The following is a 17,963-nucleotide window of genomic DNA, read 5'->3' as shown; positions in this document are numbered from 1 at the left end:
AGATTTTTAAAAAAATTTTTTTTAAAAAGATTTTTTGAATTAGATTTTTTTTAAAAAGAAATCTAATTCCACTTAAGCACTTTAAAAGCTCCTTTACAGAGAATATTCTTCTAAGTAACGCCAAAAATCAAAGCGGGAGGCACAGAAACAGCCTAAACTAAATGACAGAATGAGACTTTCCTAGACACAAAGTAGCCACCTTTTACCTTCTCATCTAACGTTGCTTTACGCTTCGCTTTTACCTTCTGATCTAAGGTTGCTTTTACCTCTCTCTTTTCTTGCCATGGATTTGGACTCAGTCTGTCTTCCACATCAACAGCCAGCAGGCATTCTTCTCCATTCATGGGACTAGCCACGGCAGAGGCGTCGGAAGGGGCCGCGGAGGAGAACGAGGGGCACTCCACCGGGGCAATCATGGCAGCCGGCATCAGGGCCCCGACAACGGCATCTCTGTCAGGACACAAAGCCCGGCCTGTGCTGAGCTGCCCCTTCTTCACAGCACCACAGGAAGTGGCGAGGCAGGACTAGCACGCACACTGAGGCATTTCCTCATTTTTACTGAATACATGTAAAAGAGTTTTGGAAACCAAACGTTATTACCTGTATCCTTGGGCTAATAGCTAAAATGTTTACTCTGGATTTTATTTATTTGAAAAACCAGAGTAATGGCAGGTGAAAAACTGCCAAACATAAAAACCAGACCGCCGGGCGCGGTGGCTCAAGCCTGTCATCCCAGCACTTTGGGAGGCCGAGACGGGCGGATCACGAGGTCAGGAGATCGAGACCATCCTGGCTAACACGGTGAAACCCCGTCTCTACTAAAAATACAAAAAAACTGGCTGGGCGAGGTGGCGGGCGCCTGTAGTCCCAGCTACTCGGGAGGCTGAGGCAGGAGAATGGCGTGAACGGAGGTGGGAGGCGGAGCTTGCAGTGAGCTGAGATCCGGCCACTGCACTCCAGCCTGGGCGACAGAGCGAGACTCCGTCTCAAAAAACAAAAACAACAACAAAAAACAGACCAGAATGAGACTCTGGCTCTCCCGGAGAAATCCTCTTGGGCTGCTGTGAGAGCCTGAGGGCTGGATAATCGACCAGCAGGCAATTTTGTGTTTCCTGAAAGCCACATACTGGGCAGCTAGGACTCAATGGCCTCTACTGAATGACTGTTTTTGTTCTGAAACTAATTTTCCTGTGTAAATACACCCGTCAGGTCCATAGGTGTGATACATTAGTAGATGGGCAACTTATCTAGGCTGTGGGAAAGCAGCAGAAAAATACTGCAAAATGCTGCATTGGCAAAACTCAGCCTTCTCAAGTGAGCCAAGGGGATGCTAAGTTGTCTTAGCATCACTATAAATTAGTATCACTTAATTCTTCTTTTCTTCCCCCAAATATTAATTGTTAGAGTCTACTGGTCAAAAAGAATAGTGAAAATGTTCAAGTTAGTTTTCTAATTCATATTTCAATGCCCATTAAAACACACACAAAGATATGATCAATCACCATCAAGGAACATGCGATTTACAACACACGGCATTTAAAGACAATAATACAACATTCTTGGAGACATCTGATCAACGAAAAGAAAAAAAAAATCACAAAAACCCAAAGCTCACATAATTGCAGAATTTCAAAAATTAGCACAGAAGCCTACCTGGCATACATGATTTGCAATGCTGTAAGAATATGCGATAAGGCCTGCTGTTTGGCCAGATTTCCATCCAGTGACAAGAGAATCTTGGCAAGAGAAGGGCGATTCGGCTTAGAATTACTTGCACCACTTATTTTATTACTGGCAGCAGAAGAATCAGCATCTGAAGGCACGCCTATAAGGGAAAAATAAAATGTGCATTTTGTTTTTAAGATCACAGTTTCCTCTATTTCTATAAAATCTGACCTTATAGGTTAGTTCCAAAACACACTGCAATCTGCATTTTGCTATTTCACAGAGCACCTATTAGGCTCATTCACAGGCCTTCAGAATAAGAACACCACTTATCCATACTTTGATAAAGAAGCTGTTTTCAGCAAAATTTCACTGTAACTGCAAAAAGATGTAGATGCTTGTATAAAATGCACTTACAAACGTTTATGTTATATACATATAAGCTATGAAAATGCTACAATAACTACCTGTGTTTTCTTAGCCTGGTAAGGCAAGACAAAAAAGAATACAAAACAACAAAGAGAGAAGATGTTCACCAATAAAGTCTCATCAGGTTCACTTCCCTGCAAACTCCCAGGTCTCTGCAGGGGGAGGGAGTCAGGTGGAGCTGGTACATGTGTCTATATGAACTCATCCAAATTGATACACAGATTTAATGCAATTCCTACCAGCATTCCCGCAAGAGTTTTTGTCAAGATTATTCTAAAATGTATATGGAAAGGCAAAGGAACAAGAATAGAAATAGAAAAATAAGGAGGAGGAATGAGTCTACCCAATCTCAAAAGTTGTTTTAATACCATAACCAAAACTGTGTGGTACTGGCATAAGAATCTATGGAATAAATAGCGAACCCAGAAACAGAACCACACAAATATGCCTCACTGACTGTTGACAAATGTGCAAAAGCAACTCAGCGGAGGCAGGACAGCCTTTCAGCACGTGGTGGTGGAGCAACTGGACGTCTGTGGGCAAAAAACCCAAACTTCAGCCTAAGTCTACACCTTATGCAAAATTAAATCCAAATGGATCATGACTTAAGTAGAAAATACAAAACTATAAATCTTTTAGAAAAAAATAGGAGACGGTCTTTAGGATCTAGCACTAGGCCAAAATAGACGACACCAACAGTATGACCTACAAAAGAAAAAACTGATGAATTAGACTTCATCAAAATTAAACACTTTTGTTTTATGAAAGGAAATGAAAAGACAAGCTAGAGACCAGGAGAAAACATTTGCATAACACACATCTGCCAAAGGACTAGAAATATCTAGTATAATGAACTCTCTACACTCAACAGAAAAAAAAAGCCAAATAGAAAAGGGCATGAAAACGTATTTTACCAAAGAGGAGATACGGACAGGAAACAAGCACATGAAAAGATGGTTAACATAATTAGCCGTGAGGAAAATATAAATTCAAATCACAATGAGATACAACAACCTATCTACCAGTATGGCTACATTGTAAAAAGATGGTGAGGATATGGGAAAAACTGGATCATCCTCCACTGCTTATGAGATTATAAAATGGTACAGCCATTCCAGAAAACAGTTTGGCAGTTTCTTATCAAACTAAACAATTACCATATGACCAGCAATCACACTCTTGGGCATTTATGTCAAAGAAATAAGACCTTATTTTCACACAAAGTGAATTTTCACATTCACCTGTATATGAATGACATGGCAGTTTTATTTGTATTAACCAAAACCTAGAAATAATCCAAACGTCCTTCAATGGTTGAGTATTTGATGGAATACTGAACAAACTATGTAATATGTAACAACTTGGATGACTCTCCAGAGGATTAGGCTGAGTGGAAAAAGCCAAACTCAAAAGTTATACAAATAATGTGACATGAAAAGAGCTATACGTTAAGAAAATACTAATTTGAACCAGAAAGGAGAGGACGAGAGTCAAGCCTTATCTTCATCTACCCCAGAAAAAAAGACAGCACAGGAAGGCGAAGGCACTCGCCCCAGTTCATACAGTCAGTAACTAACACAGACAGAAGATCACATTCCAGTTATTCATAAAAGCAGATGCTGCTGGAGCCTAAATGTCCCCTCCTGAGAGATAAGGGAAAAAAACAAAATATTTGTATGACAAGATGAGGTTCACTTAAAAAAAAAGCAATTGTATTTATTTCTACATGCTAGCAAGGAGCAATGTGAATATTCCCATACAGTAGAAAAAGTGATATTTTTAAAAGACCATTTAATAATCTGAAATTCTTAGAGATAATCTAACAAAAGATATGCAAGACCTATACAACATTGGGACTAGAAAACATTGCTGAGAGAAACTAAACACCTAACAAATAAAGAGAAACACTGTGTTCATGGGTTAGAAGACTGAATACTGTGAATCCATCCTTTCCACATTGACTTACAGAATGAATGCAATTCACAGCAAAACCCCAAGCAAGCGGTTTTATAAAAACTGGCAAGCTCGGCCGGGCGCGGTGGCTCATGCCTGTAATCCCAGCACTTTGGGAGGCCGAGGCGGGTGGATCACGAGGTCAGGAGATCCAGACCATCCTGGCTAACACGGTGAAACCCCATCTCTACTAAAAATACAAAAAATTAGCCGGGCATGGTGGCGGGCGCCTGTAGTCCCAGCTGCTCTGGAGGCTGAGGCAGGAGAATGGTGTGAACCTGGGAGGCGGAGCCTGCAGTGAGCCGAGATTGCGCCACTGCACTCCAGCCTGGGCGACAGAGCGAGACTCCGTCTCAAAAAAAAAAAAAACCCAAGCTCATTTTAAGTTATATGGAAATGCAAAGGGACTACAACAGCCAAAATGTATTTGAAAAAGAACAAAGCTAAAGAACTGTTGCAACTTGAGTTCAGGTCTTTTATAAAGCTGTAGTAATCAAGACAATGTGGCATTGCCACCAAAATCCACAAATAAAAACTGTACTGAGAGTTCAGAAATAGATCCATACATCCATAGACAACTGATTTCTGACAAAGGCAAAAGGCAATTCAGTAGGAAAAGCAAAGTTTTTCAACAAATACAACTGAAACTACTGGACAATCAAGCCAAAAAAAGCCTTTCAATCTGAACCTCCCACCATATATAAAATTTAATCAACTGGTCATAGATACACATATCTAAAACTATAAAACTTCTATAATAGAACACAAAGAGAATCTTTATAATCTTGAGTGAGGCAAAGGTTTTGTAGACACAACATCAAAAGTACGCTCTACAAAAGAATAAAATGAATAAACTAGGCTTCATCAAAATTAAAAACTTCTAATCTTTAAGATTCACCTATGAAGAGAATAAAATGACAAGTCACACTGACAGAAAATATTAGCAAATTATATATTAGGCAAAAGACTTGTAACCCAGAATATATAAGGAACTCTCAAACTCAGTAAGAAAACGATCGACCTATTGAAATATGGGAAAAGACTTGAACGGACACTGACCAAAAAAGGTATCTGATTCGTAAATAAGCAAGATGCTTGAGATCATTAGTTACTAGGGAAATACAAATTAAAACCACAATGAGATACCACCATACATCTATCAGTATAACTAAAAGACTGAACGTATCAAGGGTTGACAAAAATGTGGAGGATGTAGACCTCTGGAACATCCACTTTGCAAAACAGTATGCAGCGATCCTAAGAAGCTAGACATACACCTACTATATGATCCAACCACTCTTCTCCTAGGAGTTTACCCAAGAGAATTTCAAGTGGATGTCCATACACAAACTTGTATGGAAATGTCCATTAGCAATTTCACTTGTATAGTCAAAAACTGGAAATAGCCCAAACATTCATCAACAGCAAATTGCATTTATCTTAAGATGCTATTCAACAATTTAAAAAGAATAAACTACTGACACATGCAACATAAGTGAATCTCAAAATTATTATGCTGAGTGGAAAAAGCAAGATTTTTAAAAAGAATATATGCTGTATGATTCCATTTATAGTAAGCTGTAAAACATGCAAACTGGCCTGCCACGGTGGCTCCTGCCTATAATCCCAGCACTTTGGGAGGCCGAGGCGGGAGGATCACTTGAGCTCAGGGGTTCAAGACCAACCTGAGCAACATGGCAAAACCCTGTCTCCACCAAACAAACAAACAAAAATTAGCCTGGCATGGTGACATGTGCCTGTAGTCCCAGCTATTCAGGAGGCTGAGGTGGGAGCTGCAGTGAGCCAAGATCATGCCACTGCACTCCAGCCTAGGTGACAGAGTGAGACCCCGTCTACAAACAAACAAAAACCCAACCAAACAACAACAACAAAAAGAAAACATGCAAACTGATCTATAGTGACAGAAATTAAGTTGCTGCACATGGCAGGAAGGAGAAGGGGAGTTAAAAGCAAAAGGGTGATGGGTACAAAGGGCCAGAGAGAAACGCTAGAGTAGTGTATGAGTTCATTATCTTTGATTGTGGTGATGCTTTCATGGATCACACATATTTCAAAGTTGATCAAAATGTATACTTAAAATAGATGCAGTTTATTATATGTCAATAATAACTGAATAAAGCTGTTAAAAAATACGAAAGAGCCCACTACAGTGCCTGTATCTCTCAGGCAGTTATTTGGAGTCCTGTTTACACACAAGTACAGCACTGTGAGTTTACCTGATCATAAATACAAGAATCAGCAACATACTTTCTTCTACAATTTTCATTCCAGCATGGATAAATCGCATGAGAGCACACCACAATTCCTCTGTGTCTTTAGATTCATAACGCAGTTAACACAGCACTACAACCTCTAATGCGTTGGCACAATTAAATAAATCTGTAAGGTTGCTGTAATCTACAGAAAAATCTCAGAGAAGACACAAATCTGTGTTACCTAAATAGGAAGCACCTAAAGGGTCTCTTGCAGTCTGGAAGAGGACGGGCTCGTGGACAGAGGGCGTGGCCACATCCACGGTTGTCCACGCCACACTGTGGGACGACCCGCAAGCCACGCGCGTGATCTTCTGGCCTTCTAAGCCCTGCACGAGTGTGGGCTTCCTGTTAACCGTGGTCGTGCCATTGCCCTGCTGGCCATGGTCATTGTCACCCCAAGCATACACCTGTTTACGAGGGGGGAAAATGCTTATAATTTTTCAACTTTTCAGGACATTTTCTTTAATGTAATTTTTACTTCAAAATGCTTAACGTGTATGCCACGGTAGTTGAAAGAATTGAGTTCTTAAAGATGAAAACAAACCATTTCACGATCTTACGAAATGGCATCAGTGTACGACAATTCTGAAGAAAATCTAACCATGAAAACGCTGGATAATACCTATAAAAGGAGTATTTTCTTAATATTAATCCAATTCTGTTTTGTTGCAAGACACACTTAAAAGGTCCTCTCTTCAACTAAGTGCAATAATTTTTTTCCCTTGTATTTTGCAAAGAAAAATGACCAAAAACAATATGCTCATTTTTCAAGTAAGTTCTTCTTGGCCTTGTAGAACTATAAAGTATAATTCATTTTGACTCAAAAACAGTAATGGTAATTTTGCTTTCATAAATAAAACTTAAAAGTGAATATCCACAAGTCAGTCATAGCATATGCTCCTACAAGCAGAAGAGACAGTAACACTTGTCAGGCAGTAAGTAGCTCTGTCTCTAAAATGAGGCATGGATCCCTCCTCGCCAGTTAGCCAATTCTCTAAAGGAAAGTCTTGCTAATACCTTGCCGTAGGAGCATCTTCAAGAATAACGATCTTTCCACACACTTTTCACGCAGACTTCAGAATGGGAACGTGTCTTTTCTGAGGACCCCGCCCCCCAACCCCTGCAGCCGAGCAGGCAGATACACCAGTGGGCAAAAGGGACGCGTCCTGCCCTCATGGTTCTTCAAGCAGTAAGACTCGGCTGATTTCATCAACAGCTGCAATTTCAACAGGACGAGCACCATGTCGTGACCCCCAAGTTCCCCAAGTCAGGATGGCACGCCACCCCCAGGCCACCTGCAGCCTTACCTGCCCCGAGTCCGTGACCGCCAGGCAGTGCAGGGCCCCGACAGCCACATGCACGATCTTCTTCCCTCTCAGCCCTTCCACCACCTGCGGTTTCCGCACGTGCACGTCAGAGCCATGGCCCAACCTGAAGTAATCCCCCTTTCCCCTGGGAGAAGGCCAATGGTGGAGTGTTACAATACGTTATGGTCTGACAATGCTACACAAGAAAACGCTCAGTCTCACATCTTTCACAGCCAGCTCAATGACATCACACACGGCACTCAGGGTCTCTGAACTTACATTCAAAATCATACACCATTAATTCAAATTAACTTAAGTCAGCTGGGAAAAACCTTAACACTTTAATACATGTTTTACGATATTTAAGTTACTGTTGTAAGTTTTCATATAAAGAGACTGAAAATAAGACACACTACTGCAAACACCTATCCAAAGTCCTGTCTGGTATACACCTTTCTCAAGCTGCCTCTGGTCATGACACTGGCACTAAGGCCTGACACACCATTCAAGGCCAGTCTGGGCACCTGCTCTTTTGCACATTAATAAAATAAACTTTTACAAGAAATACATGTTAACTTTTTCAGGATCAAAGGATTCAGAAGGTTATTTTGCTCTCATTTTATCCTTAGGCTTCAGCAGAAGAAATCTTTCCTATAAATCTCACCCAAACAGGAAAGGTAAGTGGCCTAAAATTTTTCTAGTATTTTCAAAATGACCCAGTTACAATGGGAAATTTCTTCTTGTACTATTGTCACTAATCCCAACTCAATATCCTTTAAAGGACAAAGATGCATGCATAAGTAACAACAATCTGACAGGTCACAATCACGCCGGGGTTGGCCTGGGGTGAGGCCCAGGTTCCTCGCATGCACCTGCACAAGCGCACACACTATGACAGGGAGGATGTTTACGTACCATGTCCACACCACTCCAGACTTGGTGAGCGCCAGGGAGAACTGAGCTCCACACTCAATCTGGCACACCCCCTGTCCATTCAGTCTCTCAATGTTCTGGGGAATGTTACAGCCTTCACTTCCGCCCCGGCCCAATTTTCCAAAGTCACCATCACCCCAGGAAAATACCAAACCTAGGTTTAAGAATATACATATACTTCAGGCCAACGTTTCATATCATTCTTACCCACCCAGGAGCACAGAATCATGCCAGGTACTCACCTTCATCGGTCAGAGCCAGGGTCTGTGCGTCTCTACTCCCACATGCAACTTGGATTACTCTGTGACCAAGAAGGACTTTCACCTACTCAATTACAAATTTAAAAACAGAATCAAGCACAGGCAAGGAGAAAGCAAGGGAATTTCCCAAAGACAAAGCCAACCATGCACACATCTTTATGAACTTTCCTAGACTCGAAGCTTAGTTTCTCTTGAAATCTTCAGATGGTAAGCTTTCTGTAAGCAACAAAAATGCGTATAATCACCATTTTGGGCTTTAGCTGGGTCGTATTATCCCCATGTCCCAGCCGGCCATACTCGCCGAGGCCCCAGGTGTACAGTTCTCCGCTGGATGTGAGGGCCGCACTGTGCGAGCTCCCACAGGCGATATCCCGGATTCGCTTGGTTTTCAGGGCCTCAATCAGCCTTGGCTTGTCACAGTTCCTACAACAAGAAGAAATCAGCTCCCTACAGTCAATCCGTCCCTTCTTAGAGATGAAGGAAAAAAGACATCTATACTGATCCACATGTAGTCAACACAAGATCCACAGATCAACTATCAAACCTTAAAGCAGAACCGATGAGACCAAAACACAAACAACCGTGTTAAAAAAAAATTGTTTAAGATCCATTTCCATAATCTATTCTAATTTTCTGCAAAATAACTTTCAAGAGTATCTGTAACAGTTTATTAGCAAATGAGACTAAAGAAAGTACCCTTACATTCTGCTGAAGTGTCCAAGTTTTCCGTCGTCACCTTCGCCCCACGAAAACACTTTTCCATCGACAGTTAAAGCCGTCGCGTGCCGGCCACCTGCAACATGCACAGGTGTGCGGATTGCCAAAGGGCAGGGTACAGAGAGCCCACAGCATAGCTCCCTATTTTGCCTGGCATGTAGCACACACTCAATGAGTGTGAGCTGAATAAATGAGTAACTCAACAGGATCAACAGCGGAGTTAGCAGGAAAGCTTTCTGGGACATATGTATCAAATAAGTGAATTTTTACTAAACTACAAATTTAAGTCTAGAAAGAATTTGCAAAGAGGCAAAATAATACTGATTATTAATAGGGTTCCTATTATGTTAAACACATGAAAAATCAAAATTTAGATGAAAAAAGTAAAAATAATTTGTGATTAGACAAAACGTAAAAATAGTGTCAATTTAAGCTTTTGAGAACTGTACCTCAACAGTGAAATTATTCAATCATTTGCATTAGCATTATACACACTCTTCCCAAAACACGCCAGCTGATGCTCTTTCCCCAGCATGGAATGTTCTCAAAGTCCATACAACCTGCCTCAGGATTAAAGGCATGACCACCCCTACACGGTGAGTTCCTGCCAACTCCTGGGCTTTGAGAACATCACAGCAGACCGGACTTGTAATCCCCCAGCGCTCATTCTCCCCTTCCTTACCAACAGAACCCCCATGTTAATGTGCTCAGCTAAACACCACTTCCCAGCCTCCTCTACCCCCAGGAGATGGTGAGTGAAATGAGTGGGGCTTCGGAGGGGCTCTGGAGAGAGGGCTGCATGGGCGGGAGGGCACACTGTGTGGCGCTTGCCTCTTCCGCCAGGCCTGGCCCTGGACTCTGGGGGCCAGAGCTAGTCTAAGACCATCTTCCCACAAAGGGGGACACAAAGGACCAGCACTCCTCACAGACACAGCCCTGCTGGATGGACTCTGACCCCACCTCTGGACTTTTACAAAGGAGAAAAGTAAAACTCTGCATTGCTTAAGCCACTATCATTTGGATTTCCTGTTATGCGGGTGACACTGAGCCCCGTTCAGCAAAGGCATGAACTGAATTAGAACTTTGTGTCTAATTCAGTTCGGTTCCTCAGAGGTCTAGCACAGTGCTTTCAAAATAAACACTCCCTACACTGAAAGAGTGGTCTGTTTTTTTTTTAAAGGATCTTTCTCATTACTTGGGTTCATAGATACTTTTGGGAATCTGAAGAAAGCTATAGACTCTTTTTCAGAAAAACAGCCTGCTTTTAGGCAAAGAACTTGATTTGGCAGCAATAAGTAAATTCTAGACCACCTAGAGATTTACATTATCCAATTTTTATTCCTACTAAGTAAAAACTTAAGAAAGAATGTAAGGACATCAATTAGGGCTTTGGTTAACAACGGAGCAAGAGCAACAAGCTGATCCACACAGGCCTGCTGGTGCTTGGTTTGTACCTGAGTGAACAGCCACCTTCTTCACCACGTAGCTGCTGAGAGCTGTGATCTGCCGTGGGATGGGCACTGTCCCGCTGGAAATGCCCAGCCCCAGCCGGCCATTCGTGGCTTCTCCACAGGCGTACACCTTCCCTTCCACAGTCACTGCAAGGAACGACAGCCAGAAGAGGACTCACTTTTCACAACATTAAAAACTTTTCCGTTTTTTGGTGCCAAGCATAATTTAAAAATTTTTTAATATTAGAATAATCATACCTGCAAACAAACTTTTAGAACCACCAGCCACCTGTACCACATTCAAAGCAGACAGTGTCTCAGAGAATGAAGGAACCTTTATCTAGAACAGAATATTTTTAAGAAAAAAAAATTTTACTTGCATGTTTAAAATTATGTTACCTTATTATATGATACAAGGAATTATAGTCATGCACTGCATAACATTTCACTCAACCACAGGCTACATATACGATGACAGTCCCAGTAGATCATGATGGAGCTGAAAAATCCTTACTGCCTAGTGGTGTCCTGGCCATGACAACATCATAGTCCAACCAATTCCTCATGTGTCTGTGGTGATGCTGTGTCAACAAGCCTCTGTGCTGCAAGCTACATATCAACAATTCCTAATACCTCATAATGATAACAGACAACTGCTACTGGCCTATATATTCACTATGCGATACTTTCTATCATTCTTTTAGAGTGTATTCCTTCTACTTTTTTTTTTTTTAAGCCGACTGTAAAACAGCCTATAGCTGGTACTTCAGGAGGGATTCCAGAAGGCACTGCCGTCACAGGAAAGGACAGCTAGCTCCTTTGTGGGGGTGAAAGAGAAGTAACACCACGATCCTAGCTAGGCTAATGTATGTGTTTGAGTCTCAGTTTTTAACAAAGAAGTTTAAAAAGAAGAATGTAAAGAAAACATTTTGTACAAAGCTGTGTTTGTGTTTTAAGCTAAGTATTATCATAAGAGTCAAAAAGTGTTTTAAAAAGTGAAAAGTTCACAAAGTAAAAGTAAAGTTACAAATAATTTATTATTAAAGAAAGAAAAATATTTTTTATAGAGTAGCCTAAAGCATATAGTGCTTCTAAAGTCTATAGTAATGTGCACTGACTCACCCAGAGCAACTTCCAATCCTGCAAACTCCATTATTCATGGTAAGTACCCTATGCAGGTGTTCCATGTTTAGTCTTTTACACTGTATTTTTACTGTACCTTTTCTATATTTAAATACACAAATGCCATTGAGTTACAACTGCCTACCATATTCAGTACAGTTACATGTTGTAACTGTACTAGGAGGAGCAACAGGCTATACCATATAGCTTGAGTGTGTAGTAAGCTACACCATCTACGTTTGTGTTAAGTACACTCTATCATTTTCTAACAATGACAAAATCACCCTACCAAAACTTTCTCAGAATGCATCCCCATCATTAAGTAACGCATGACTGTACTACTACTATGTATGGTTACATTAACCAAAGGCGTTGGTTATCCCTTGGAGATTCACACTAGAGTGTTTTAAAAATGAAATGATACACTGTGATTTACTTTAAACCAGAGTTGGGGGAATGAGAGGACAGAGACAGAAAAACGTAGGCAGCTGCTGGTAACTACGGAAGCTGGTACCAGGGACATAAGGGTTCGTGATGTTATTCACTCTATTTGGATACATCTGAACATTTCCATAATAGAAGGTAAAAAATAAAATACGGTTGGTCCTCTGTATCCATAGGTTCCATATCCATGAATTCAACCACCCATGGATTAAAAAGATTTTTTATTGTACCTATACTAAATATGTACAGATATTTTTGTTGCCATTATTCCCTTAACAATGTAATATAACAACTATTGACATACCATTTACATTGTATTAGGTATTCTGAGTAATCTGAAGATGATATACAGTATCTGGGAGGGTGTGCATAGGTTATATGCAAACACTACACTGTTTTATATCAGGGACTTGAGTATCCACAGATCTTGGTATGCACCGGAAGTCCCGGAACAAATCCCCCATGGATACTGAGGGATGACTATGCATATAATGTAAAAATAAAAACACACACCTACAGACTATACCTTATTTCAAGTCATGTCCTGGTCATTCTCTGATTCTGACATCTCTAAGAAATTATATACTTAAATTTCCCATTGTAGATGGATGTAATTTAATTTAAAATTCCTAGGGCCCTTTGTCTAAAAAACCCTTTATGATTCCATGGGTGAAACAGTCACTACTGCAGTGGAAGAAAGGATTTGCATCACAATCGTGGAAAGATGACTCCGTCCTTGAAGTGAAAACTCCATGTAGGGCAGTGAGCAAGGCTCCCACCAATGGCCTGCACCTCAGGGACCCCTGGACACCCCTGCACTCCCACAGCTGAGACACCCACAGCTCACTGCCCACTGTCCACTTCCCAAACCAAGCTCAGGGGCATTGAAACACAAATGCAATTCAAGGCTGCTCCAATACAGATAAAAATTATTGCACCTTGAAAGGAAAGAGTTCAAATGAATGAGTTCTAATTTTATTTCTCAGCTTCTCAACAGGGCAGGCAATAAGGAAAATGTATGATGTGATGTCTCACAGAAAGTAACAGGAAGCCTACGTTCATGTGAACAAAGAGAGTGCCTCTGGGCAATAAAATTTAGAGGAATTTGCTTTGTGGTTCCTCAGCCAGGAGACACTAAGTAATATAAGGAACGCCGAATTCAACTCCAGTTTAAATGCATCATTTCTTTTTTTTTTTTTTTGAGACAGACTCTCGCTCTGTCGCCCGGGCTGGAGTGCAGTGGCCGGATCTCAGCTCACGGCAAGCTCCGCCTCCCGGGTTTACGCCATTCTCCTGCCTCAGCCTCCCGAGTAGCTGGGACTACAGGCGCCCGCCACCTCGCCCGGCTAGTTTTTTTTGTATTTTTAGTAGAGATGGGGTTTCACCATGTTAGCCAGGATGGTCTCGATCTCCTGACCTCGTGATCCACCCGTCTCGGCCTCCCAAAGTGCTGGGATTACAGGCTTGAGCCACCGCGCCCGGCCAAATGCATCATTTCTTACACCTATTCTTTTCAAAATATGGTCTTTTTCTTCTAAGCAATTCAAAATGCAAATTAACCTTTCATCCCAGTACCTAGGGGATGAAGAACGTTGTGAACACAGAGGCTGTGGCACGGCTTCCTGTACACGCTTCATGGTTTACTGAACAAGATAAACGAGATCATGGCGCTCTCCACCCACAACAAGCCCTGCAAAGAATAAGGCAAGTGTGTATGCGCACACTTGTGCATTCTGCTTGTTTCTCTGTGCTCACAAAGCCTTCTCTCTCTGTGCAAGCTACTTTACCCTGAAGAATTTCAGGCACGAAGCACCTGGAGGACAGAGACCACAACCTGCTCATCTGTGTGCCACTACGGCTTTTTTACACATTATTTTGTTCATGATAGTCAAAAGTGTTTATTGTAGGGGAGGCAAGATACATCTATCGATAGTCTGTAATTTTCGTCTATGTGCCACTACGGCTTTTTTACACATTATTTTGTTCATGATAGTCAAAAGTGTTTATTGTAGGGGAGGCAAGATACATCTATCGATAGTCTGTAATTTTCGTCTATGCGCTTGTGAAATCTTTTCAAAAGTTTATTTTCTGGTTTACAAGACTGCAATAAGACAATTACATCTAAAGTGAAATTTTCCAAGGAGAGACGCTTCTGAGGGGTAATTTGGTAATGTCTTTTAGTTCGTGTAAAGAAACAGTACAACATATAGAGCGTAAAGTTATTATAAAAACTTCACGAGGTGTGGCTGCTGCCGAGTGCCCCGCCCTGCTGGGTCCCAGGGAGCAGGCCGTACCTTGGAGCCTTTCAGCCCGCCCAGCTGGTCCTTGTCATTCAGACCCCACACAAACACTTTGGTTCTTATCGTAGCTGCCGATTCCAGCCCCGCAGCCTTCTTTCTAATGAGGCTAACCAAACAAAAAAAAAAGAAAAGAAAAGAAAGAAATAGAGGTTATTCAGCATAAAACATTTAAAAACTAAAAAGAAAAGCAACCTCAAGCATTCAAAATTTTATGGTTACTTTCAGAAACTCTTAAAATTTTGCTTTAATAGAATACAACCTCAAGCATGCACAGGAGTAAGTGCTCTGGAGGGTCAAATTTTCTAGACACCACCATGCTACCTGTTAATACCAGCACTTAATTTCAGCTCTTATTTTTGATGGAAAACGATGATACACTACATTCTCTTTCATCTTAAATACCAACTTGAACATGTGGGAATCATTCCAAGCCATGGAAACAGATGCGCAGCTACCACAAATGGCACTGCAGAGACACAGGAAAACCCCCCCAGGAGCCACGCTGGGCCTGGCCTTGCAGCAATGTCCCTAAATCTGGACATCTGTTTGGCCAATTATTTTCCCACAGAAAGAATAAAACAGTATGTGGCCACATGACCATGGAGGTACTTTAATACAGACACATGTCCTAATGCTTCTCTCTTCCTCTATACCCCTGCCCAGGACACCAGCCAGAAGCACCCGATCATTGGCCAGCTGGGCTGAAAGTCCTCGTCTCCTTTCCTTCCCAGAGGACTTGCTCCTTCCACCTTGCTCATCTATTTCCTGACCTGCCCTCGACAGGTTAGGAGTTTATTTATTTTTTGTTTGTTTTGAGACAGGGTCATGCTCTGTCACTCAGGCTGGAATGCAGTGGCATAATCCCAGTTCACTGTAGCTTCAACCTCCCAGGCTCAAGCAATCCTTCCACTTCAGCCTCCTGAATAGCTGGGACTAAAGGCATGCACCACCATGCCCAGCTAATTTTTGCATTTTTTGTAGAGACTATATTGTCAAGGCTGCTCTTGAACTCCTGGGCTCAAGTGATCCTCCCTGCTCAGCCTCTTAAAGTGCTGGGATTATAGGTAGGAGCCACCACACCCAGCAGGTTAGAAGTTTAATCTACAGCATCCAAAATGCTCTAATTCTTGCAACTTGAAAAAAGTACACAGGCCAGTGTTAGATTTTCTTGGCTGACAGTCTGATGCCTGGTGCTGAGAAATTGCTTCTTCTGTATTTGGGGTTTTCACCTTTTTGTTTGCTTTTGCTCTATTTTTATAAGCTAGGATAGATGCCCAAAGGCACCAGAGACTGGCTTCTAGACAGGTATTACTTTTTTCACACATTATATACTAATAAATATTTACTTTCACGGTTCAAAATTTCACGTTTTGGAATAAAAGTGAAAAACTCTTTCATCTAATACCAGGCACAGGTGAGCAAGCATTTCAAGCACAAAATATTGAAATATCTTGTGACATATTTTTACTTAAAAATATGTATGAGGGCCAGGCATGGTAGCTCACACCTATAATCCTAGCATTTTGGGAGGCCGAGGTGGGCAGATTCCTTGAGCCCAGGAGTTGGGAGACCAGCCTGGGCAACATGGTGAAACCCCATCTCTACCAAAAAAAAAAAAAAAAAAAAGCAAAAAATTAGCCAGGTGTGGTAGCACACACCTGTAATCCCAGCTACTTGGGAGACTGAGGTGGGAGAATCACTTGAACCTGGGAGGCAGAGGTTGCAGTGAGCTGAGATCATATCACTGCACTCCAGCCTGGTGACAGAGTGAGATCCTATCTCAAAATAGATATATATTTCCCATACACACATGTATGTATGTATGTATGTATGGGAAACCAGGACTGATATTCAAGATATTTAATGTCTGGCACCATGTAAGTATCAATCAGCCAGGGTAGAGGCCAGCTATACATGGTCAATGTGGGAACATCCCAGTTGGGTGCCAGCCCTGTAGGAGACTGCCTGGGCCACTGACTCATTCTGAAGTTATTGGCTAATTAATACGATCTTACCAGAAAAAAAACCCATTACAATCAAATATCTAGCTTTTCTTTTGACAATATATTCAATTACATAAAAATTTGATGAATAAGTAAAGCTCAAAACATTTTTGGTTATTCCACAAATATAATATATGTACTAATAATTTTACGGCCCGGGCGCGGTGGCTCACGCCTGGAATCCCAGCACTTTGAGAGGCCAAGGTGGGTGCATCACGAGGTCAGGAGATCGAGACCATCCTGGCTAATACAGTGAAACCCCGTTTCTACTAAAAATACAAAAAATTTTGCCCAATTCATTTTAGTAGCTACTGAGTAAGAAAATGCTAATCTATAATCCTTTTATTAAAAATCCCACTGACTTCCTTATTTAAGTGAACTGGTACTATCCCTATTTAATTAGTATCTATAGACGCAATCAGTTTGAACTATAGCATATAGTATAACATATATTCTAGATAAGGTAATGTTATAGATACTATTTTCTTTTCAACTTCTACACAAAGTTTCTGAAATAAAACAGAACAGAATCCAAAGCCAAGATCAGAGTCCTAGAATAACCTGATTTATTACCAGAGCCGCTACCCCCACTTCTGTCTATATAATGCGCTCAACAACGCCACAGGGCAGCGTTCTGTTGTCTCCTTATGTCACACGCTGCCAAGTACTTAGAGCACAGGGCGTCTTGGTCAACAGAGTTCAGCCATCACTGGCGGCTTGCCTCCTGTGCCTGGTGGTCACACCAGCAATCCAAAGCGCCTTGGGAATGTTAACAACAAACCCATTTATTTTGCATACCCTTTGACAGCAATTTCACTTTCAGCAATTTATCTAGGTAAATACAACTTCTATAAGGACACTGACTATCCTCCATTGTTATTATCCGTTATTATCCACTGATTGCTGCCGGGATGGTAAACAAGGCTTAGAGCAGCCCCTGCACATGCAAGTTCTAGATACATGCCCTGGGAAATGCACAAGCATGCAAAAACTTCGCAGATACCATTCTTCTCCCCTAGCATGTTGTCTTCCCTATCAGAAACGCCCTTGCTTGCCCACTTCGTTTCAGTAATTCTGATCACTTCTGTACGTATGGCCTGGGG

General features: G+C 41.5%; 1 protein-coding gene across 1 annotated transcript in view; it reads right to left on the bottom strand.

Moving 5' to 3' along the window:
• LOC104661520 (E3 ubiquitin-protein ligase HERC2-like) overlaps window positions 1–17,963 on the bottom strand; it is a 228,152-nt gene that overhangs the window by 62,810 nt on the left and 147,379 nt on the right. Inside the window, 11 exon segments of the mRNA XM_030931658.1 lie at window positions 267–450; window positions 1,654–1,825; window positions 6,505–6,730; window positions 7,631–7,775; window positions 8,546–8,717; window positions 8,806–8,887; window positions 9,069–9,246; window positions 9,526–9,616; window positions 10,995–11,138; window positions 11,250–11,331; window positions 14,852–14,963. Coding sequence (XP_030787518.1) covers window positions 267–450; window positions 1,654–1,825; window positions 6,505–6,730; window positions 7,631–7,775; window positions 8,546–8,717; window positions 8,806–8,887; window positions 9,069–9,246; window positions 9,526–9,616; window positions 10,995–11,138; window positions 11,250–11,331; window positions 14,852–14,963 — 1,588 coding nt within the window.

This window comes from Rhinopithecus roxellana, chromosome 5 (assembly GCF_007565055.1).
Source record: "Rhinopithecus roxellana isolate Shanxi Qingling chromosome 5, ASM756505v1, whole genome shotgun sequence".
NCBI classification, from domain to species: Eukaryota; Metazoa; Chordata; class Mammalia; order Primates; family Cercopithecidae; genus Rhinopithecus; species Rhinopithecus roxellana.
The sequence above is the reverse complement of the archived record's forward strand: the minus strand, read 5'-3'. Positions and strand labels throughout refer to the sequence as shown.